Here is a 25,990-nt window from a genome sequence, read left to right as displayed (position 1 = left end):
CTGCTGGTTGTACTGTACACTGACCAGTGATCGTCCCCTGCTCTCTGCTGGTTGTACTGGACACTGACCAGTGATCGTCCCCTACTTTCTGCTGGTTGTACTGGACACTGACCAGTGATTGTCTCCTGCTCTCTGCTGGTTGTACTGGACACTGACCAGTGATCTCCCCTGCTCTCTGCTGGACACTGAGCATAACCAGTGATAGTTCTCAGCTCTGTGCTGGTTGTACTGGACATGGACCAGTGATCGTCCCCTGCTCTCTGTCGGTTGTGCTGGACACTGACCAGTGATCTCCCCAGCTCTCTGCTGGTTGTACTGGACACTCAGCATAACCAGTGATAGTTCTCAGCTCTGTGCTGGTTGTACTGGACATGGACCAGTGATCGTCCCCTGCTCTCTGTATGTTGTGCTGGACACTGACCAGTGATCTCCCCTGCTCTCTGCTGGTTGTACTGGACACTGACCAGTGATCGTCCCCTGCTCTCTGTATGTTGTGCTGGACACTGACCAGTGATCTCCCCTGCTCTCTGCTGGTTGTACTGGTCAGTGGGTCATAGAACACTTTTCACCAACTAAAGAAATACTCGGCAGAGGGGGCGTCTTTTCAGCCCGTCCCTCCCTCCTTCACCTGCAATTGGCTAATTCCCTTGCTTGCCCGCCCATTCAATGTGCGCCTTAGCCAATCAGCGTGCGTCTGTCACTCAGTCCGTTCGTGTCGCCCCTAGCCTGGCAGTGCCGAGCGTGGCTCTTCCCTGGTAACATCAGCTGGTGCCGGCTCCGGGATCATGGGGGCTTTGGGGTGCACATGGTGGTATCTCTGCTTGCTCTTCTCCATTATTTCCCGGGACGACTTCACAGGAGGCAGCGGTCTCTCAGGTAAGATCTGCCTCAAACTTTCTAGGTTGCCGGGGTCTTATCAGCGCCCCTAAACTTTTATGTGGTGCCATAGAGTGCAGATCTCAGAACCTGGTGCCTAAATCTCAGTGCTCCGGATGGAGCATTATAAAAATAGAGGTGCTGGCCCCTGATTTGTAATAGTGCTTTATGGATTGGATGGGTACAGGCTGCATGGGACTGCTGCTGCTCCTTTGTACTAAGGAGGTGGATAGATCATAGCGGGATCATTCTGCAAACTTTCCTAGATTGTCATTAAACCAGCTCTGCCTGTGCCCTAATGGCTGTGTCCACTCCCTGCTGTTTATTCTGCCCCCTGGCAATTTGTTTTCACTTGCAATTTCCCCCTTTTCACTCCTCTTCAATTGTCACTGCATTGATTTGAGTCCTCAGAATAGGATTATGAGCCAGTCCTTTTAAATTTCAATTTCGTAAATTAAGTAGCGTGATGACTATTTCTCAGTCTTGATCTTCCCCTTTAAATAGAACGCGGCTCCTTTAAATGACCACTTGGCTCCAACTCGCCCTTATGTTGCTGCAGCCATGTCATTCTATTATTGCTGCCATTCATCTCACCTGCAACGTAGGAAACAAGGATCCGCATTGACGGATAATATCGCCTCACTTTCCTGCAATCTGCTAATTGTAATTGGCCTTAAAGAAAAGCTTATATCGTAATTGTAAGGACTTCAGCAGCTGAAGGAGAGGGAGCCGACACATCGCCCTTATTTATGTAGCCCGGCTAATCTGCTCTGATCTTCCTGAGCCCCAGATGTTTACATAGCGAAAATTGTGGAAGAATCAATTAAAACCGAATTTCCAGGAAGATGGATACAAGGATTGACATAAGAGGCGTCAGTCAGCGGCCCTAGGGTATTTGTAATTCAGAGGCAGGGGACTTTGCAACTCAGTTCTATCTATCCATCTCGTATCTATCGGTCCATCTCGTATCTATCGGTCCATCTTATATCCATCTCTCTCATCTCTATCTATCTATCTCATATCTATCTATTTAGATGTAGGAGAGCTGAATTTGTAATTTGTAAATTCCTATGCAAACCCCAGATTAAAATTAGATTGTGAATGGATAATAAACTTAATTAGCTCTGCTACATCTGTTGGCGTCTTTCCACTTCTCTAGATTATATACACACACGGATGCAGCAGAACTGATTCTGTTTCCTCGGGTTAAGAAATTGTATCAGGTCTTCATATCGTCCGTTGCACAATAACTGATAAATGATTGTCCTATTACTATAAACAGTAAGAAACTCTGTCATATCTGTATAAATAAATACATACCCGCAGGTGTAGCAGAGCTGAGTTAGTTCGATAAACAGTAATAGAACCAGGTTTCTAATGTGCCATCATTTATAGTGATATTATAACGTATCTGGTGTTGCAAGCCAATTTACCACATTCCTCCAACTTGGTGAATGATTGCAAGAGTTTGACAAATCTAGCTCTGCTACATCTGCACCTATGTATGCCTAGTGCAAAAGGGTTAATTGCTTCCCTTGACGATATTTGTCATATTGTCTTGTAATTGTCTGCAGACGGGCAAATCTCCCCCCATACCATGGTCATTTCCTTTAATCATTCAGTGATATTTTTCTTTCCCGTCCTACGGGCAGCCCCCGACAAGCCTCCTTTATTTCACCTGTGCCGCTCGCCCAGCATCTGTTTTCTATCTGAGACAATAGTGAAAAAAACGTGCAAAGCCCCGTGCACTATAGTGTCCCTATTATTAATGACCCTCTTCTCCACTGCAGACAGCGACGAGTGTGCGATGGGCACAGACGACTGCCACATTGATGCCATCTGCCAGAACACCCCGAAATCCTACAAGTGCATCTGCAAGCCTGGTTATAAGGGCGAGGGGAAACAATGTGAAGGTAGGAAGGAGAAGAAGAAGCAGTTGGCCTGGGCTGCTATTTGTTTGCACTCTTAAATCTTCGTAAATAGCTGAATTCCTGAACCGATTAATGCAGATTTACAGCTGCTCGCCCTCCAGTCCTGCTGTTTATTGGCTGAGGGCCCCTGCTGTGTCTGATGATTGTTCTACACTACAGATACTTCTTGCTGGAGTCACCCATTCATACATGGCAGTCCTGGTAAATGTGCGTGTGTGTGTCGGCACAATAACGTGACCTGTATACACGCCACTTTATTATACCGCCTTAAATAATACATTGGTCCTAGGCGTATGTGGCAGTCGGAAGGCACCAAACGGGAGCTGGAACCAAGGCAGTGCTTTCCTCTAAATGTGCATACAGATGGAGCAGGGTTTATTGAAAGGCATAGTATATCTATTAAATGTTAGCGCCATTTCCCGTGATAACAAGGCTGGGTTCACACTTGACTGATTAGCTGCAGATTTGCTATCTCGGTTTTCAAGAAAGGTTATCCACATGCAGCGTATAAAAAAAACTCTGTGTAAATTAGAAATCTCCTGGATGTCAATTTATGCTGCGGACCTCTCCTTCGGATTTCACCCGTGGCAATGGCCAAAAAACGAAAGTAATACACGCGGTTTTGCAGCGGAAATGCAGCAAAGAAACGCATCAGACGTTCAAGCTACAATTTCGACTACGCGCGGATGTACCCTCAGGGTACTTAGGCCAAGTTCGTTCCACCGCTGTCTATTTCCGTCGCTCTGCTCCTCTATAACAAGAATAACGGAAGCAAGCGGCGGATTCCACACTTGAATTTGCATTGGCATTTTTGTACCAGTAAAAAAAAACGCCAGAGTAAGCTCATGTGCGGTTTTTGGAGCATCTGCATTTTGTGCTGCGTCTTTTTTTATTTATTTTTTAAGTATACATGCACACGATGGATCAGGGATATGCAGTTAAAATGGTGTGCGCCCAAAAAAAATAAATAATATCACTGCCTATAGAGACGCTAAAAAACATGCACACAACGGTAAAAAAAACAGCTGTTAAAACGGACACTCTCCCAGTTAATTGCCGTTTTGCATGTTAAAAACAGCCATGAAAAACAGATGAATTTCATTGGTTTATTTTGTTTTTGCATCTCAACCCTGCAGTGTCCTCAGTACACCCCACAGTGCCCCTAGTATCTATAATGGCCCCCCTGTAATACTCCCAGGCTCTATAATGCCCCCCATAATAGCCCCAGTATGTATAAGGTCCCTGACAGTGCCACCCTGTATAAAGAATCCCCCCAATAGTGCCCCTGTATATAAAATCCCCCCCTGTAGTGTTCCTTCAAGTATAAAATACCCCCTAATAGTGCCACCTTATGTATGAAATGCCCCCCTGTATTTATAATGCCCCCATTTTAATTAGTCCCAAATTTTGCTTGGTTCAAAAAAAAAAAAAAAAATACTTGCCTCATCTACTTGAATGTGCTGACACTCTCTCTGCACTGGAAGGACCTGACATGTGACGTTAAGACGCTGGGAGCGTCAAGTCCTTCAAGTGCAAAGCGAGTGTCAGCACGTTCAAGTGGATGAGGTAAGTGTGTGCATAATATATATGTATTTTTGTTTTTAAAGGGATTGTCTCACCTCAGACATTGGGGGCATATTGCTAGAATATACCCCCAATATCTTTAAAGCGGAGCCTACAAAGTGAAAGAGGGCGCACCGCGCATGTGCGGCCACCCTCCATTCATTCCTATGGGAGCTACGAAAAAAGTCGAGCGGAGAGCCAGCGCTCGGCTATTTTCAGCGCTCCTGTAGGAATGAATGGAGGGCGGCCGCACATGCGCGGTGCGCCCTCTTTTACTTTGTAGGCTCCATTCTAAAGATAAAGTGCAGGTCTGGACCTAGCAATATGTCTACATGGCCATTAAAAACGGACCCTTTGATTTCAATAAGACAGTGAGACAAAAAAGGCACCTAATGAATAAAAACATCGCTAGAAAAAAAAAAAAAAAAGGTTTGTTTGTCCTGCATTTTCCACAGACCTTTATCTAATACCTGGAGCTGGTGTTTTTACTGCAAAAAATGCACCCAAAAAAAAAACACAGGTGCAAAAAAAGGCACCACTAAAATGCAAAAGTTCAGAAACAACAGGAGTAAAACCTATGTGTGAAAGCAGCATGAAAGAGCATTTCACACAAAAAGTTAAGCTAATCAAGTGTCAGTCAATCAGAAGTTGGAGCAGTAGCCAGTGTTTGGAGGTTAGGTTTCATTCACTGACAGATATATTAGCATCTTTGTGGCAGCCATTTTTTCAGTCAAATATTGTGACAGACATTTTTTTTCCAGTCAGATATTGTGTCACACATTTTTTTTTCCAGTCAGATATTGTGGCAGCCATTTTTTTTCCAGTCAGATATTGTGGCAGACATTTTTTTCCCAGTCAGATATTGTGGCAGACATTTTTTTTCCAGTCAGATATTGTGGCAGACATTTTTTTCCAGTCAGATATTGTGGCAGACATTTTTTTTCCAGTCAGATATTGTGGCAGCCATTTTTTTCCAGTCAGATATTGTGTCACTCATTTTTTTTTTCCAGTCAGATATTGTGGCAGCCATTTTTTTCCAGTCAGATATTGTGTCACACATTTTTTTTTTTCCAGTCAGATATTGTGGCAGACATTTTTTTTCCAGTCAGATATTGTGGCAGCTATTTTAGCAAAATTGAAAACAGCTAAGTTGTTTTTTACCCTGAATTCTTGGTAGTTTGTGATTTTGGTATTGCTTGAACATACTGATAGATTTACAGTTACATCGCTTACATCTTAGAAGCTATTTTGTCACCTATCCACAGAACAAAGGTACTGTGGCCCCATTTCAGAAGAGCATTGGGACATGCGTGTTGCCAACCCGTTCAGAGTCCATGGGACTGACACATAGCTCGTTCTTGGGATTGGTGGGATAACTCCTTTTAAAGGTGACAACCAGTGTGGCTGTACTTCATGTTTCTGCTTTTGCTAAAAGAGGCACTTCAACAGACAAATTTCAGTATCTCTGCAGTATTTCAGTTTGACACTCTGACTACTGATTTACTGGTTGAGATTTTTGTATTTTGGTTGGAAATACTGCTGAAATGTGTCATGATATATTAAACGTGCACATTTAGTAGGGGACATGTACAGATGCAGAAGGATGTATTGCACATGGTAGCTAGGAGGCTATGCTGGATGGATTTACCAGTGACTGCATTGTAGCCTTTCCCATATAGTAAGTATGTAGTTATATACTCGTCCTGGGGCTGTAAGGTTTCGCACTGTTATATGGCTCATGTTTTCGGCTTCACGTATGTCTGTGTGCACGTCTGTCTTTGTATTGCTTTCCTACAGGCACATACCAGTTTGTGTGATTTACCATACTAGTAGCGCAGGGGCATAACTATAGAGGTTGCAGAGGAAGCAGTTTCACCCAAGTTCTGGTGCCTGAGGGGGCACAAAGTCCTATCTGCCACATAAAATACCATCATTATAAATTGCACATGGCAGACGGGGGCCCATTGCATTTTGGATTAGGGGTTTCACTCTGTACCTCTTCTGTCAAGTTGCTAGACACTTCCTGGAAAACTGTGTGACTGTCGGTATTGACACTGGGGCTACAGCTCGGCTTTTCGAAACTCCTGCATGACAAATCTAAGTAGTTCTGCCGTGACATGGACAAGTACTTACCTACTATGAAAGCAGCCCTGTGGGTGGCGCTATCACAGCAGCATTATTCTCTCTTCTACAATGGATGGGATGGTGGCAGTGAGAGCAGCAGGCATCATGCTGTTGTTTCCTGGCCTGCTGGGGAAGTGATAGTATGAACCACCCTAAATACCCCAAATTCACATCAAAGGTTAAAAATAGCACAATGCCCAGCAACCAGTCAGCAACCATCTTGGCCAATCAAAATGCTGACCTTGTCACCTGCTACCTTGAGCATCTGAGGAGAATAGAGAAAAACACAAAAGAGAGGGGGAGGGGGGGACCATACAAGAACATATGTTGTCTCAATGACACCATGAGGGGCAAATGCCAAGACTTGCCCTGCCCCTGTCATTCCTACATCGTTGGGGTTCCCAGCAGCCACCAGTCCACCTTACTCCACCAATGTGACTCTTCTGAGAAGTTAAAAACGAATGAGAAAACAATCTTAACAGAATTCATTCTGTAGGCGGAAGGGACAGGGGGCGGGCCACCAATGTTGCTGCTGCGCCAGTGTATGTGAAGGGACCCTGAAAAACTTATTAAAGAGGGCCTTTCATAGGTCCAAACATTGTAAGATAACTATCTGTATATGTGGTGCGGCGCCCAGGGATCTCACTGCACTTACTATTATCCCTGGGTGCCGCTCTGTTCACCCGCTGTGGCCCCGTTACCTTCTCGCGCGCTGTGTGGTAATTCCTACTATCGGAACACCAGGGAGGAGTCTGCCCCGTTTCTCCCTGGACGTTCCTTCTCCCTGGCTGTAGTGCAGTCCAATCGCAATGCAGAGCTCACAGCTTGGGAAGTTTTCTACATGAGAAATGCCACTTACTGAAGTGAGACAACCCCTTTAAGTTACTGTACAGTGCTGATGTTAAGGCAAAGTTTCCAAGAAAGTATTTCTCTGAAGCAAGCTCTATGCAGAAACTGAACAAACAGGGAATATTTTTCTGTGTTCAGACTTCCTGCAGTTTTTATGGTTGGGATAATTTAAAGGTTAAAGAGTTTGTCTGAATTTTTTATATTGATGGCTTATCCTCAGGATAGGTCATCAACATCAGATCGGTGGTGGTCCGACTCTCGACAACTCCCGCTGTTTGAATAAACTTAGGCGCTCTGGGGAGCGCTGCAGCCTCTTCTTAGGCCAGTTATGTCACGTTCATGGGTTTCACAGCTCAGTCCCATAAAGGGAATGTGTTTGGTAAGCTTCGAGGAGGCTCTGGCGCTCACCGAAGCACCTCAGCCTCCTCCAGCAGCTGATTTTCAGTGCCAGGAGTCGAACCCCTGGCAATCTGATGTTTATGATTTATCCAGTGAATCATCAATATTATGCACCCGGAAAACCTTCTTAGCCTTGCATCTTTAGATATATATATATATATATATATATATATATATATATATATACAGGGAGTGCAGAATTATTAGGCAAGTTGTATTTTTGAGGATTAATTTTATTATTGAACAACAACCATGTTCTCAATGAACCCAAAAAACTCATTAATATCAAAGCTAAATATTTTTGGAAGAAGTTTTTTGTTTGTTTTTAGTTTTAGCTATTTTAGGGGAATATCTGTGTGTGCAGGTGACTATTACTGTACATAATTATTAGGCAACTTAACAAAAAACAAATATATACCCATTTCAATTATTTATTTTTACCAGTGAAACCAATATAACATCTCAACATTCACAAATATACATTTCTGACATTCAAAAACAAAACAAAAACAAATCAGTGACCAATATAGCCACCTTTCTTTGCAAGGACACTCAAAAGCCTGCCATCCATGGATTCTGTCAGTGTTTTGATCTGTTCACCATCAACATTGCGTGCAGCAGCAACCACAGCCTCCCAGACACTGTTCAGAGAGGTGTACTGTTTTCCCTCCTTGTAAATCTCACATTTGATGATGGACCACAGGTTCTCAATGGGGTTCAGATCAGGTGAACAAGGAGGCCTTGTCATTAGATTTTCTTCTTTTATACCCTTTCTTGCCAGCCACGTTGTGGAGTACTTGGACGCGTGTGATGGAGCATTGTCCTGCATGAAAATCATGTTTTTCTTGAAGGATGCAGACTTCTTCCTGTACCACTGCTTGAAGAAGGTGTCTTCCAGAAACTGGCAGTAGGACTGGGAGTTGAGCTTGACTGCCTCCTTAACCCAAAAAGGCCCCACAAGCTCATCTTTGATGATACCAGTACTCCACCTCCACCTTGCTGGTGTCTGAGTCGGACTGGAGCTCTCTGCCCTTTACCAATCCAGCCATCTGGCCCATCAAGACTCACTCTCATTTCATCAGTCCATAAAACCTTAGAAAAATCAGTCTTGAGATATTTCTTGGCCCAGTATTGACTTTTTAGCTTGTGTGTCTTGTTCAGTGGTGGTCGTCTTTCAGCCTTTCTTACCTTGGCCATGTCTCTGAGTATTGCACACCTTGTGCTTTTGGGCACTCCAGTGATGTTGCAGCTCTGAAATATGGCCAAACTGGTGGCAAGTGGCATCTTGGCAGCTGCACGCTTGACTTTTCTCAGTTCATGGGCAGTTATTTTGCGCCTTGGTTTTTCCACACGCTTCTTGCGACCCTGTTGACTATTTTGAATGAAACGCTTGATTGTTCGATGATCACGCTTCAGAAGCTTTGCTGCATCCCTCTGCAAGATATCTCACTATTTATGACTTTTCTGAGCCTGTCAAGTCCTTCTTTTGACCCATTTTGCCAAAGGAAAGGAAGTTGCCTAATAATTATGCACACCTGATATAGGGTGTTGATGTCATTAGACCACACCCCTTCTCATTACAGAGATGCACATCACCTAATATGCTTAATTGGTAGTAGGCTTTTGAGCCTATACAGCTTGGAGTAAGACAACATGCATAAAGAGGATGATGTGGTCAAAATACTAATTTGCCTAATAATTCTGCGCGTAGTGTATATATAAATTTTACATACAGTGTGTTCTAACAATCTGCTCTAATATCAACGTCTATCTAAGGAGAACTTGCACGTGTTTACACCTATATAACTCCTGACACAAGGGGTTATGTCCCAACTTTTCCAGAGTCCTGAATGGCAAACCTGTTTCGCAGTGATGTACTCGCAGACGATGCAGCTGCTATGGGGACTTCAGGGGAGGGGGACCACAGTGAACCAAAGGCCCTGCCCCCTAATTATATAAAATACAGGCTCCGTTCCAGCTCCAGTCTAGAATTCCTATCCCTCCCCTTTTCACTTGATTTGACCCCACCTCCTCCCTCCCTGTTTGTACCCATATCTTACTCATATATAATACTGCAGACAGTTACAACCACTATTACCTTGTGTACCTCACACAATAAACATAATATACACTCACCTAAAGAATTATTAGGAACACCTGTTCTATTTCTCATTAATGTGATTGGTTGACTAGATAATCACATGGCAGTTGCTTCAATTCATTTAGGGTTGTGGTCCCGGTCAAGACAATCTCCTGAACTCCAAACTGAATGTCAGAATGGGAAAGGAAGGTGATTTAAGCAATTTTGAGCGTGGCATGGTTGTTGGTGCCAGACGGGCCGGTCTGAGTATTTCACAATCTGCTCAGTTACTGGGATTTTCACGCACAACCATTTCTAGTGTTTACAAAGAATGGTGTGAAAAGGGAAAAACATCCAGTATGCGGCAGTCCTGTGGGCGAAAATGCCTTGTTGATGCTAGAGGTCAGAGGAGAATGGGCCGACTGATTCAAGCTGATAGAAGAGCAACGTTGACTGAAATAACCACTCGTTACAACCGAGGTATGCAGCAAAGCATTTGTGAAGCCACAACACGCACAGCCTTGAGGCGGATGGGCTACAACAGCAGAAGACTCCACCGGGTACCACTCATCTCCACTACAAATAGGAAAAAGAGGCTACAATTTGCACAAGCTCACCAAAATTGGACTGTTGAAGACTGGAAAAATGTTGCCTGGTCTGATGAGTCTCTGTTGAGACATTCAAATGGTAGAGTCCGAATTTGGCGTAAACAGAATGAGAACATGTATCCATCATGCTTTGTTACCACTGTGCAGGCTGGTGGTGGTGGTGTAATGGTGTGGGGAATGTTTTCTGGGCACACTTTAGGCCCCTAAGTGCCAATTGGCCATCGTTTAAATGCCACAGGCTACCTGAGCATTGTTTCTTACCATGTCCATCCCTTCATGACCACTATGTACCCATCCTCTGATGGCTACTTCCAGCAGGATAATGCACCATGTCACAAGGCTCGAATCATTTCAAATTGGTTTCTTGAACATGACAATGAGTTCACTGTACTAAAATGGCCCCCACAGTCACCAGATCTCAACCCAATAGAGCATCTTTGGGATGTGGTGGAACGGGAGCTTCGTGCCCTGGATGTGCATCCTTCAAATCTCCATCAACTGCAAGATGCTATCCTATCAATTTGGGCCAACATTTCTAAAGAATGCTATCAGCACCTTGTTGAATCAATGCCATGTAGAATTAAGGCAGTTCTGAAGGCAAAAGGGGGTCCAACACCGTATTAGTATGGTGTTCCTAATAATTCTTTAGGTGAGTGTATAATTGACCGCATATATCTGTATGCATTGCATCTATTATATCTTGTACTTCTTACATCAGTACCCTGCTCTATAATATATATATACACATTGCAGATATTATACAGTATAATAGAGTAAGTGTGAACATATATATATATATATATTAGTATATACAGCAGTGTACTGATATGTGAGGTACGAGGTATAATAGTGTACAGGTATATAGTATATACAGCAGTGTACTGATATGTGAGGTACGAGGTATAATAGTGTACAGGTATATAGTATACAGGGAGTGCAGAATTATTAGGCAAGTTGTATTTTTGAGGATTAATTTTATTATTGAACAACAACCATGTTCTCAATGAACCCAAAAAACTCATTAATATCAAAGCTGAATATTTTTGGAAGTAGTTTTTAGTTTGTTTTTAGTTTTAGCTATTTTAGGGGGATATCTGTGTGTGCAGGTGACTATTACTGTACATAATTATTAGGCAACTTAACAAAAAACTAATATATACCCATTTCAATTATTTCTTTTTACCAGTGAAACCAATATAACATCTCAACATTCACAAATATACATTTCTGACATTCAAAAACAAAACAAAAACAAATCAGTGACCAATATAGCCACCTTTCTTTGCAAGGACACTCAAAAGCCTGTCATCCATGGATTCTGTCAGTGTTTTGATCTGTTCACCATCAACATTGCGTGCAGCAGCAACCACAGCCTCCCAGACACTGTTCAGAGAGGTGTACTGTTTTCCCTCCTTGTAAATCTCACATTTGATGATGGACCACAGGTTCTCAATGGGGTTCAGATCAGGTGAACAAGGAGGCCATGTCATTAGATTTTCTTCTTTTATACCCTTTCTTGCCAGCCACGTTGTGGAGTACTTGGAGGCGTGTGATGGAGCATTGTCCTGCATGAAAATCATGTTTTTCTTACCTTGCAGACTTCTTCCTGTACCACTGCTTGAAGAAGGTGTCTTCCAGAAACTGGCAGTAGGACTGGGAGTTGAGCTTGACTCCATCCTCAACCCAAAAAGGCCCCACAAGCTCATCTTTGATGATACCAGCCCAAACCAGTACTCCACCTCCACCTTGCTGGCGTCTGAGTCGGACTGGAGCTCTCTGCCCTTTACCAATCCAGCCATCTGGCCCATCAAGACTCACTCTCATTTCATCAGTCCATAAAACCTTAGAAAAATCAGTCTTGAGATATTTCTTGGCCCAGTCTTGACGTTTCAGCTTGTGTGTCTTGTTCAGTGGTGGTCGTCTTTCAGCCTTTCTTACCTTGGCCATGTCTCTGAGTATTGCACACCTTGTGCTTTTGGGCACTCCAGTGATGTTGCAGCTCTGAAATATGGCCAAACTGGTGGCAAGTGGCATCTTGGCAGCTGCACGCTTGACTTTTCTCAGTTCATGGGCAGTTATTTTGCGCCTTGGTTTTTCCACACGCTTCTTGCGACCCTGTTGACTATTTTGAATGAAACGCTTGATTGTTCGATGATCACGCTTCAGAAGCTTTGCAATTTTAAGAGTTCTGCATCCCTCTGCAAGATATCTCACTATTTTTGACTTTTCTGAGCCTGTCAAGTCCTTCTTTTGACCCATTTTGCCAGAAGGAAAGGAAGTTGCCTAATAATTATGCACACCTGATATAGGGTGTTGATGTCATTAGACCACACCCCTTCTCATTACAGAGATGCACATCACCTAATATGCTTAATTGGTAGTAGGCTTTCGAGCCTATACAGCTTGGAGTAAGACAACATGCATAAAGAGGATGATGTGGTCAAAATACTCATTTGCCTAATAATTCTGCACGTAGTGTATACAGCAGTGTACTGATATGTGAGGTACGAAGTATAATAGATGCAGTGTGTACAGGTATATAGTAGGGCTGCACGATAAATCGATAAAATAATCGAATCGCGATAATCGCCAAATGCGATATGGCGATTTGGCCGACCCGAAAATGCTGCAATTATATATAAAGGGGCCCTGCGCACATAACTGCCTTTTGCATGTAAAGTGTTTTACTAGTGTGTGTGTGTGTGGGTGAAACAATCTCTCTCCTAACAGGTCCGGCCTCTGTACTCACTATGAATGCAATGCTCTGCAGCGAGCGGCAGCGAGGTGACCGGCCGGCGCGTGACTGACGTCACTTAGTAATGCTCCTCCCACTTCAGGAAGCAGGAGCGTTACTAAGTGACGTCAGTCACGCGCCGGCCGGCCACCTCGCTGCCGCTCGCTGCAGTGCATTGCATTCATAGTGTACAAAGGCCGGACCTGTTAGGAGAGAGATTGTTTCACCCACACACACACTAGTAAAACACTTTACATGCAAAAGGCAGTTATGTGCCCAGTTTAGGACACATGAGGAGGACCAGCATAAGATGCTATATGTCTTAAGCTGGCCCCCCTCATGGCCCTATGTGTCCTCCACTCATCCCCTATAACAGTGCCATCCACAGGTCCCCCTTAAGTGTCCTCCACAGGTCCCCCATATAGCAGCGTCCTCCACAGATCCCCCATATAGCAGCGTCCTCCACAGATCCCCCATATAGCAGTGTCCTCCACAGATCCCCCATATAGCAGCGTCCTCCACAGATCCCCCATATAGCAGCGTCCTCCACAGATCCCCCATATAGCAGCGTCCTCCACAGATCCCCCATATAGCAGCGTCCTCCACAGATCCCCCATATAGCAGCGTCCTCCACAGATCCCCCATATAGCAGCGCCCTACACAGATCCCCCATATAGCAGCGCCCTCCACAGATCCCCCATATAACAGCGCCCTCCACAGATCCCCCATATAACAGCGCCCTCCACAGATCCCCCATATAACAGCGCCCTCCACAGATCCCCCATATAACAGCGCCCTCCACAGATCCCCCATATAACAGCGCCCTCCACAGATCCCCCATATAACAGCGCCCTCCACAGATCCCCCATATAACAGCGCCCTCCACAGATCCCCCATATAACAGCGCCCTCCACAGATCCCCCATATAACAGCGCCCTCCACAGATCCCCCACAACTCAGCGTCATCCACAGATCCCCCACAACTCAGCGTCATCCACAGATCCCCCACAACTCAGCGTCATCCACAGATCCCCCACAACTCAGCGTCATCCACAGATCCCCATAACTATGTCATACCCAGCCGCGTCAGCGGCTCATATGGGAAAATCCAAGCAAATAGACCTCTAGCACAATTCCTTTAAAATATCGCATCGCATAACGTTATCGCAATTTTTAGGGCCCTAATCGCAATCGCACAAAATTCCCATATCGTGCAGCCCTAGTATATAGTATATACAGCAGTGTAGTGATATGTGAGGTACAAGGTATAATAGATGCAGTGTGTACAGGTATATAGTATATACAGCAGTGTACTGATATGTGAGGTACAGTACAGACCAAAAGTTTGGACACACCTTCTCATTCAAAGAGTTTTCTTTATCTCATGACTATGAAAATTGTAGATTCACACTGAAGGCATCAAAACTATGAATTAACACATGTGGAATTATATACATAACAAAAAAGTGTGAAACAACTGAAAATATGTCATATTCTAGGTTCTTCAAAGTAGCCACCTTTTGCTTTGCACACTCTTGGCATTCTCTTGATGAGCTTCAAGAGGTAGTCACCTGAAATGGTCTTCCAACAGTCTTGAAGGAGCTCCCAGAGATGCTTAGCATTTGTTGGCCTTTTTGCCTTCACTCTGCGGTCCAGCTCACCCCAAACCATCTCGATTGGGTTCAGGTTCGGTGACTGTGGAGGCGAGGTCATCTGGCGCAGCACCCCATCACTCTCCTTCATGGTCAAATAGCCCTTACACAGCCTGGAGGTGTGTTTGGGGTTATTGGCCTGTTGAAAAATAAATGATGGTCCAACTAAACGCAAACTGGATGGAATAGCATGCCGCTGCAAGATGCTGTGGTAGCCATGCTGGTTCAGTATGCCTTCAATTTTGAATAAATCCCCAACAGTGTTACCAGCAAAGCACCCCCACACCATCACACCTCCTCCTCTATGCTTCACGGTGGGAACCAGGCATGTAGAGTCCATCCGTTCACCTTTTCTGTGTCGCACAAAGACACAGTGGTTGGAACCAAAGATCTCAAATTTGGACTCATCAGACCAAAGCACAGATTTCCACTGGTCTAATGTCCATTCCTTGTGTTCTTTAGCCCAAACAAGTCTCTTCTGCTTGTTGCCTGTCCTTAGCAGTGGTTTCCTAGCAGATATTCTACCATGAAGGCCTGATTCACACAGTCTTCTCTTAACAGTTGTTCTAGAGATGCTGCTAGAACTCTGTGTGGCATTGACCTGGTCTCTAATCTGAGCTGCTGTTAACCTGCGATTTCTGAGGCAGGTGACTCGGATGAACTTATCCTCTGCAGCAGAGGTGACTCTAGGTCTTCCTTTCCTGGGGCGGTCCGCATGTCAGCCAGTTTCTTTGTAGCGCTTGATGGTTTTGTGACTGCACTTGGGGACACTTTCAAAGTTTTCCCAATTTTTTGGACTGACTGACCTTCATTTCTTAAAGTAATGATGGCCACTCGTTTTTCTTTACTTAGCTGCTTTTTTCTTGCCATAATACAAATTCTAACAGTCTATTCAGTAGGACAATCAACTGTGTATCCACCTGACTTCTCCACAACGCAACTGATGGTCCCAACCCTATTTATAAGGGAAGAAATCCCACTTATTAAACCTGACAGGGCACACCTGTGAAGTGCAAACCATTTTAGGTGACTACCTCTTGAAGCTCATCAAGAGAATGCCAAGAGTGTGCAAAGCAGTAATGAAAGCAAAAGGTGGCTACTTTGAAGAACCTAGAATATGACATATTTTCAGTTGTTTCACACTTTCTTGTTATGTATATAATTCCACATGTGTTAATTCATAGTTTTGATGCCTTCAGTGTGAATCTACAATTTTCATAGTCATGAAAAGAAAAAACTATTTGAATGAGAAGGTGTGTCCAAACTTTTGGTCTGTACTGTATATTAGATGCAGTGTGTACAGGTATATAGTATACACAGCAGTGTGCTATGTGAGATACAAGGTATGCAGCTCTATATATTACATATATGTAGCCACTACATCTATTGTACCTAGTACCTCACATATCAGTACACTGCTGAATATACTATATACCTGTACACACTGCATCTATTATACCTCGTACCTCACATATTAGTACACTGCTGGATATACTATATATCCTAACACACTGCATCTATTATACCTCGTACCTCACATATTAGTACACTGCTGGATATACTCTATATCCTAACACACTGCATCTATTATACCTCGTACCTCACCTATTAGTACACTGCTGGATATACTCTATATCCTAACACACTGCATCTATTATACCTTGTACCTCACATATTAGTACACTGCTGGATATACTCTATATCCTAACACACTGCATCTATTATACCTCGTACCTCACATATTAGTACACTGCTGGATATACTATATATCCTAACACACTGCATCTATTATACCTCGTACTATCTGACTGTCGGCAACATGTGACCTGTGGTGTCACAGCTCCTTTTACCCATTCCTTTCTACATTCTACCAGGAGGCTCTCTCCATCCAACTCCATCCTCACTGCTCCTGTCCTGCAGGTCCCAAACAGAGATGAGAGAGTTAAATGGGGACAATGCTGCTACCAGTGGGGAAGGGGTTGTCAGGGGACAATAATACTGGCTATTTTGTACTTCGTGGTGATATTTATTTGGTGCTGTTGGTGAGATATTTTGTGCTGCAATGTTGTTTTTATATGTTGAAGTTGGGGAGGTAATTTGGCAATGCACGCTGGTATCAGATGCTGCTCAGAGGTCTTCATGACTGTGATTAGGCATTTCTGTGTCCCACTTTTATTTCCTTCCTTGTATTGATGGTTTACACAGGCATGACCAAGTGAAACAAAATTCACCTCCGCAGTGTGCATTGCGCACCATTATTTTTAGGCAGTATCATATGTGGGCTGATGGGGTTTGTGCCATGGTTTATTGTAATCCCAGTACGGCCATGATGGCACACAATATAACACTTATTTTATATATGAATGGGGCATGGGGACCCAATTTAGATTCTTGCTACATAGGCATACCCACTGTGTATGCCTATGTACTCCCCTTGTGTCTCGTTATACGGTGATAGAACCATTGTTGCGGAGCTGCTCCATGATTGGCCAGGACTCTTGGAAATTACCTGTAAAGGGGTTGGTCCGTGAACAACATAGCTGTACTTGGTTATTTCCATCTGGGCCATAGATGGAGAATGGAGTAGTGGTGCACTAGTGTGATAACTGCTTCATTCAAATTGGGGAACACCCCCAGCTTTATGGGCAGTATTTACATAAGCCTCACCCATTATTGGCCAGCCTGAATTTGCAGGGACTGTCTCTGAAAATCAGTCCATGCAAATGTGCAACTGTTGCCAACTAAGCATGAGATTTTTAAAGGCAAACTTTCCCATCTTTTTTATTTTTTTATTTTTTATTTTACTTTTGCATTTACCTTCCAAATGTACTGCAGCTTTCTGCAACATTTTGGCCTTTACTAGCTCTTTTGCCACTTAAAAAAAAATGGGCGGCCCATGAGCAAGACCTCCACGGCTCAGCTCATTCAACATTGATTTCTTTTTATGACGCACTGAAGTCCAAACAATGTGCTGGAAATTAAGGCTCCATTCAGACGTCTGTAACGTGGATCTGCAAAACACGGACAGCGGCAATGTGCGTTCCGCATTTTGCGGACCCCACATCGCCGCCACTAATAGAATATGCCTATTCTTGTCCGCATTGCCGACAAGAATAGGACATGTTCTATTTTTTGGAACGGAATTGTGGACCTGGAAATGCGGGTCCCATTCATAGAAATGAATGGGTCCGCAATTCCGTTCCGCAAAATGCGGAACGAAATTGCGGATGTGTGAATGGACCTTAATAATGGTATGCCAGAGGGCTTTGCTATTAAGACTTGTATACAAAAGACCACTCTTAAAGGGGTTGTGCAGCGTCATAATGTTGATGACCTACCTCAGTATAAGCTATTATCAGATTGGCAGGGGTCCGACACCAGTCACCCCCAACGATCAATATTTACCTGCGTGCCATCGCAGTGTAATTACACCTTCCTCCTTTCAGTTGAATGAAGGGGGAAGATGCAATTACACTGCACCACTGTCATACCCTAGACGGCACGTGGGAGTCAGACCCCCGCAGATCTGTTTCTGATGACCATCTATATCATGACACTGACCAAGCCCTTTAATACATTCTCCTTTGTGTGTTTCAGTTCCTCACTGCTTCAGCTACCTACACCTACCAGTTTTATCCCACAAAATGTACCTCTTAGGTGCCGAATTTTGGCAAATATTCCTGAAAGTAGGCATTCCTGGGAGCTTTTGTTGTCCATACCTGCACAGATCTGGGAATGGGATTAAAGGGGTTGTGCAGGATAGGTCATCACTATCAGATCAGCAGAGGTCCAACACCTGTCACCCCCGCCGATCAGCTATTTGAAGAGGAGGTGGTGCTCCATGCGAGCGCGGCTTCCTCTTCAGTACACTACGTGTTGTCTCCTCTGGAGCCGCGGTGCAGTATAATTACAAGTACTCGCTCCATTCACTTTAATTGAGCAAGTACTTGTCATTACACTGCACCACCGAAACCTCCGAGACGACATGCAGTGTAATGAAGAGGAAGTAGTGCCTCCTCCTCAAACAGCTGATCAGCAGGCGGACCTGTGCCGATCTGATATCGATAACCTATCCTGAGCATATATATTGCCCCAGGTATATGGATGCAGATGTTGGGAGTTCTGGCCACCGCAGAAACCTCCATAAATGCCAGCCTTTCATGGCAAAGAATTCAAACACAAAGTAAGATATACATTTTCTGAACTTTTTAATTAGACAAAGATTTTGCTTCATTTATAGTAAGTTTGGAAAGCTATTTAAAGTGAAGCTGTCACTATGAAAATGCAGTATAATCTGCAGGCGGCATGTTATAGAGCAGGAGGAGCTGAGCAGACTGATAGTTTACAGGAGAGTATTCAGTAAACCTTTTAATTTATTCATTTAAACCTCTGCTTTCCCTATGCTTAGGAGTCATGTGGGTGATCCTACTTACCGACTGACAACGATCTATCCCCCTAGCCCAGGGATGGGGAAACTGTGGCTCCCCAGCTGTTGTAAAACTACAACTCCCAGTATGCCAACAGCTATCATCCTACAGCAGGGCATGATGGGATTTGTAATTTTACAACAGCTGGAGAGCCGCAGTTTGCCCTTCCCTGCGCCTAGCCACACAAAGTTAGCTGTCAATCACTGAGTAGGACCGCCCACATTACTCCTAAACATAGAAAGAGCGGAGATATAAATGTATACATTACAAGTTTTACTGAATCTTTTCCCACATAACTATACATATACACCATTGCACTGCATTTTCATGGTGGCAGGTTCCCTTTAAGGGACATTTTCTGACGACGTTGCCTGTAGAAACAAGCCCTAGAAGTGAAGTGGCTCATAGCAACCAATAAATATTCAGCTGTGATCTTCTAAAGTGTGTGACAAATACAGAAGCTGTCATCTGATTGGTTGCGATGGGTCCTGTCACTTTTTGCGTAGACTGATCTTTATACATCTCTGGTTAGTAAGTTAGCACTGGGGGAAATGGCGCTGGTGTGTCTTGGCATTGATTTTGCTAAATGTCTCCCAGGTTAGGGTAACAATCTGGTAATTGTGAGTTATTTTTACCTGTCTGTGTCCGGCTGTGGCTCATGGGCCTATTTGTTAAGCACTTGTAATGAATAACATTACTTAGCTCAGATGACTGGAGAGGTATTTTGCATGGAGACGGTGAGGAATGTGATGTCTAGGCTTTCCTGACCGGCTGGTATGTGAAAAACCTTGCTTAATGACATTGATTAAGTTGATTATTTTATTTTTTTTTTAAAGGCAATGTTCAATCTGTCCTGTAATCCACAAGTTCACTCCAGCATATGGCACACGGTTATAATGGTAATGAATGACAGCACCGATCCGTTCAGTGTTTTATCCTGCATTGCAGGCAATTTGAAAAATAACACCAAATATTTGAGGTCATGCCGTGTACACTCAGCTTTCTTCTATCATCCTTCTCTGAGATCACTCTAGTGTGAACTAGAGTTGTTGCGGTACCAAATTTTTGGTTCAATTTCGATACCATAAAAAAGTACTGCGATACTCGATACCATTCGCTACCACGCAAAAAAAATAAACCAAAAAAGCCACGTGCATTCCGCATTTCAAAATAATGGCGAATCGCGCAGTTTTTATATATTTTTATATATATATATATATATATATATATATATATATATTTTTTTTTTTTTTTTTTTCTGTTCCGGCGTTCACCGCATAGATTTCTTTCTATTTTAATAGTTTGGGCTTTTCGGACGTGGCGATATGTTTATTTATTGTTTATATATTTTATATGTAATTTATACTTAATATTTAGTTTTTTGTTTTTTTTTATTTAATAACTATTTCCCCCTCTTAGGGGCTAGAACCTGGGATTTTTTCATCCCTTGTCCTATTCACCCTGATAGATCTCTATTCTAGGGTGAATAGGACCTCACACTCTCCCTGCTGCTCTGTGCTTTGTGCACAGGGCAGCAGGGAGCCGACTATGGCAGCCAGGGCTTCAGTAGGCTTACACTGCTGGGGCTCCAATCAGGAGCTGCCACTGCCACCAATGAAGAGGAGGGGACCCTGTGGCCACTGCCACCAATGATTTTAATACTGGGGGGTTGAGGGGGGAAGGGGCACTGAGCCACCAAGGATTTTAATACTGGGGGGGTTGAGAGGGGACGGGCGCACTGCGCCACCAATGATTCTAATACTGGGGGGGGGGGGGGGCACTGCGCTACCAATGATAATTAACCTTTAATACAGGAGGTGGGTACTGGCACCTGCCTCCTGTATTAAAAGTTAAAGACTACCTTTCGTGGGTTCGGACTTAGTTAAGTTACCAGGCTACATAGAGCGGTGCCCAGGGATCTCCCTACTATTATTCCTGGGCGCCGCTCCTTTCGCCCCACTGTTCCCCAGTTACACTCCTGCTCTGTATGCTAATTACTACTATGGGAGTGATGGGGAGGAGACATCAGCTTCTCTAGTGGGCGTTCCTTCTACCTGGCTGTAGCATTGTCCGAACCCATAAAAAAGGTCGTCCTATCGTTGGTGGCGCACTACCCTCCTCCGCCCCTCTCTCCCCATTGGTGGCAGCGGCACAGGGGGAGGGAGAGACTGCTTCCTTCTCCCCTTTGCTGCTGAGGGAACATGAGCGCGCTCACAGCAGTGCTCTCATGTTCAGAGATACTAGCCTGCGCGGCAGCGCAGGCCAGTATGGAAATCCCGGTATCGTATCGATACCAGGACAAAAGTATTGATTGGGTATTGAAATTTCGATACCCGCAACAACCCTAGTGTGAATACGGCATACAAATTCATTTCTGTGTCTAGATTTGCCAATACAACATAGCCTTTGACATTTGGGTAGCAATATTGGACAAATACCTTTTTTAAAGGGGTTGTCCCACCAAACATAAGCTACAATTTTCAAACCAGCACCTAGATCTGAATACTTGTGTAATTGCATGTAATAAAAAATTTAGTGTAGCCACTTCAATAATATACATCTGTGTAGCACCACCTGCTGTTTTGTTCTTTTACTTATTTCTCCATCCACCTGAGGTGGTCGCACGTGCTCAGTTTAAATCTTTAACTGCCGCCAACCACATCTACTGTTAGAAGCTGTTGCAATTACAGGGAAAGAACTACAGCAGACATGGGCGTCCGCAGAAATTTTTCCAGGGGGGGACATCATTTTATTGACATCCATGATCTGCTTGTTTCTGAGAATGTAATGAAGGGGAGGGGCATATTCATTATCACAAAGTATAATAACGCATGAGCTTTGCAGTGGCGGATCCATAGCCTGGTCTCGGGAGAGGCACTTCCAGATTATTTTCTGTCCGCCGCCACAAAACAATGGTGCTTATAGAACGGACTACACAATGTAGCGGTATACTGTATATTGTGTGGCGCAGTGTAGGCTATATGTGTATAACATAAACATATTTCACATGAAAACTTACAATTACTTGGCTTGGCCCTTGGGGATCTCGGACACTACTTCAACACTTGCTGGGGGGCTCGGCGGAGCTGATGTTGTGTTTTATCCTAATGAGATTTCATAATAAGGATTTGGAGAAGGGGCAGAGGAATAGCAGAGCAGGGAGAGGATGGTGCTGCTACTAGGGGGTCATACCATGTGGGAGTAATAAAGCCCACCATAATGCCCCCTAGTAGAAATAATTCTCCTTATAATGTGACAGTGCAAAAAATACCCCCTTCTTAGTGCCCCCCCGTAGATGAACCCATAGTACTCCTCTCCCCCCTTCCTCATAGTACCCACCATAATGTGTCCCAGTATAAAATTCTACTGTACAGAGCCCCCCATATAAAACACCCCTTCTTTGTGACCTCAGTAGATGCCCCTATAGTGCCCCCAATAATGTGCCAGTAATAACAGCCCCCCCATCATGTGCCAGTAATAACAGCCCCCCATCATGTGCCAGTAATAACAGCCCCCCATCATGTGCCAGTAATAACAGCCCCCCCATCATGTGCCAGTAATAACAGCCCCCCCATCATGTGCCAGTAATAACAGCCCCCCCATCATGTGCCAGTAATAACAGCCCCCCCATCATGTGCCAGTAATAACAGCCCCCCCATCATGTGCCAGTAATAACAGCCCCCCCATCATGTGCCAGTAATAACAGCCCCCCCATCATGTGCCAGTAATAACAGCCCCCCCATCATGTGCCAGTAATAACAGCCCCCCCATCATGTGCCAGTAATAACAGCCCCCCCATCATGTGCCAGTAATGACAGCCCCCCCATCATGTGCCAGTAATGACAGCCCCCCCATCATGTGCCAGTAATACAGCCCCCCCCATCATGTGCCAGTAATGACAAGCCCCCCCATCACGTGCCAGTAATGACAGGCCCCCCCATCACGTGCCAGTAATGACAGGACCCCCCCATCACGTGCCAGTAATGACAGGCCCCCCCCATCACGTGCCAGTAATGACAGGCCCCCCCCATCACGTGCCAGTAATGACAGGCCCCCCCCATCACGTGCCAGTAATGACAGGCCCCCCCATCACGTGCCAGTAATGACAGGCCCCCCCCATCACGTGCCAGTAATGACAGGCCCCCCCATCACGTGCCAGTAATGACAGGCCCCCCCATCATGTGCCAGTAGCCACCAGTATTGTACACACACCTCTTCCAGCCTGTGTCCCGCGCTGTACAGCCACCTGCACCGTCCTCTCCTCTCACCTCTACCTCCCCTGCCTCAGCACAGTCATCTGTTTCGCTGTCCTGAGGACGGTGATACAGATGACCATGGAGATGAACGCTTCCACAATGGAAGCGTTCATCTCCCTGTGCCCCGCCGCCGCCGCCCCCCCCACTTCTGAGCAGCTCGGATGGGGGGGGGGGGCAATTGCCCCATTGCCCCCCCCCCCGGATCCACCAGTGCTGCAGAGCAGAGGCAGAACTCTGTTCACAGATTCCAGGGAGGGGGCACTGTGGACGCCCCTGCGGACGCCCATGACAGCAGACAGGCCTTCTGAGCTGCCATCCTGAAATAAATCTAGTAGAACTATTGGAGCAATTAATATAGAGACCTCTGGCTCCATGTGAGGTACAGGGTAGCTTTGTTAGAAAGAGCTTGTCTTGTACTATATGAGTTCTAATTTTCATTTTTAACATCAATCATGGCATAACCTTTTTAATCTTCCTTTGCCTATCACCACTGGTCAAATAGCGAATCCCATCAGATCGAGAAAAGTGAGTCCTATCGGTTGGCCACCCACTGGCCACCCAACTGTATCCATTTAGCAGTCTGTACTGTTGGGTGGTTGTGGACTTATACGATGGCAATATTGTAGAATAATCTTTTACAATTAAGATTTCCAAATTGGTAGAATCAATAAGCCTATTCTGACACCTTGAAAGACATACATAGTGATCGAGCCATTCCTTTTAGTCGGAAGATATATGAACAGTATCTGTCTGCCTCTGTTAGAGTTTATGTTGCCTAGCAATGCCTTATCTTCCTGTCTGGGTGACCACTCTGTAAGTACATGTAGTTCATAACTCTTCCCATTTATGCACTCAGGAAGCATGTGAAGACTCCACAAGAAATTAAGTTTATTTAGGATGCTTTGGATGCGGAAATGTGGAGGAAAGTTAACAATTGTACAGTAAGTGCTGAAATGGAAAGTTGAGGGAAGGAAAGTGGGCTTTTAGGACCTGTAGTCTATATTCTGGAGCTTGGTGGGTGTCTGCAGTCTGTTAATCTGGCATTGGGATATTTTCTCTGACTGCTGGATTAGCAGAAATCTGTTATTGATTGCCGGATTAACAGACTTGATACTTAGTATGGCTATAATAGCTGATCTGGGACGGCTCTTACTGGGAGTAGTCAAAGTGCTGGGTGGGTGACTACTGCCCATGTTCCAGGCCGAGTTTTGTCAGGCATAAAAACCAGCCAGCACTGCCAGGTGGAGAGGATTGCCTCCGTCTGACAGTGGAGCTCAGGAGGTCTGTGTGCTGTGATCTGAGGGCTGTGTTGGGATATGCGGCTTGAGCCGGGCTGGAGGGCTTAGACCGCTGTGAGGGCGAACAAGCCGCCTAATACCTGCCTGTGGACTTGACAAGGCAGAACTTCCAACAGGGTGTGAAGTAACACCCAGGAGAAAAGGTGACTGTTTTGAACATTTCATGTGTGAACGATCACCAAGCAACTTGCGTTTTTGTTTTGCTTTCACATGTGAATAAACACTGATGTTTTGAACCAAGAACTTGTACCTTGACTCTGTGCTGTACCCGCTAATCCTAACTACCAGAGCGAACCCCCACATTTGGTGGAGGATGCGGGCAAGCGCAGTGAGACTGGCGTAAACGGCAATATATTTTTTATTTTTTATTTTTGGGCACGGTTGTATGTCGCACATCAAACTAGTGGTATTACAAACCGTACCCCACGACAAAATGCAGACTGTTGTGAAGGCCTTCGTGGAAGCTAATCTACAGCGGCGAGAGACCAACCTGCACCAACGGGTGGCTAATAAGTAGCAGCAAGAGACCAAACCAGTTGCTGCTACAACACGTGATGGCTTTGCAGATAGCAGGCGCAACCCCAAGTGTCCACGATGCCCGGAAAGCAGTCCTTGCAGCGATCCCTAAGATGACACCTGCAGACGACATCGAAACCTACCTAGAGATATACGAGAAAGTGGCCACCAGGGAAAAGCTACCCCAAGACCAGTGGGCTGAGGTCATCACTTTCCTGGCATCAGAGTCCCAGCGCGTATATTTCGACTTGCCGGATGATCAAGCAGCCGACTACCCTAAGGTAAAGACTGAGATTTTGCCAGGATTGGGGGTAAATGTGTTGGTCCGGGCCCAGCGGGTACATCAGTGAGGGTTTAAGTCGGCTGAGCCCGCGAGACCCCAGTATTATGACTTACTCCACCTGGATAAACTATCGGCTGACATATTCTGGAGGACGCTGCCACACCTCTCTCCAGCTCTAGATCGGCCAGGTGTCTCCTGGAAATGGTGGACCTGGTGGAACGCTATGAGGCTACTAAGAATCTTAAGGGGCGTTCTTTCGGGAGGGGGGCAGGTAAACCCCAGAACTCCCCACCCCAGGCCCAAAGGTATGAGCCGGTGAAACCTACCTGGGAGATTCCCACTATGGGCCGGACCCAGGTAATCTGCTGGTGGTTTCAGGAACCTGGCCATATAA

General features: G+C 45.0%; 1 protein-coding gene across 4 annotated transcripts in view; it reads left to right on the top strand.

The window, feature by feature from the left end:
- Positions 1–741: 741 nt before the first annotated feature.
- Positions 742–25,990, top strand: part of SCUBE1 (signal peptide, CUB domain and EGF like domain containing 1) — a 299,572-nt gene continuing 274,323 nt past the window's right edge. For all 4 annotated transcript variants that reach the window (XM_044281074.1, XM_044281072.1, XM_044281073.1 and 1 more), the window contains exons 1-2: positions 742–876; positions 2,667–2,789. In XM_044281074.1, the coding sequence (XP_044137009.1) occupies positions 786–876; positions 2,667–2,789 (214 nt within the window). In that variant the 5' untranslated portion in view covers positions 742–785. The remainder of the gene's footprint in view (positions 877–2,666; positions 2,790–25,990) is intronic.

This window comes from Bufo gargarizans, chromosome 2, assembly GCF_014858855.1.
Source record: "Bufo gargarizans isolate SCDJY-AF-19 chromosome 2, ASM1485885v1, whole genome shotgun sequence".
NCBI lineage: Eukaryota > Metazoa > Chordata > Amphibia > Anura > Bufonidae > Bufo > Bufo gargarizans.
This window is presented reverse-complemented; position numbering and strand designations above follow the sequence as displayed.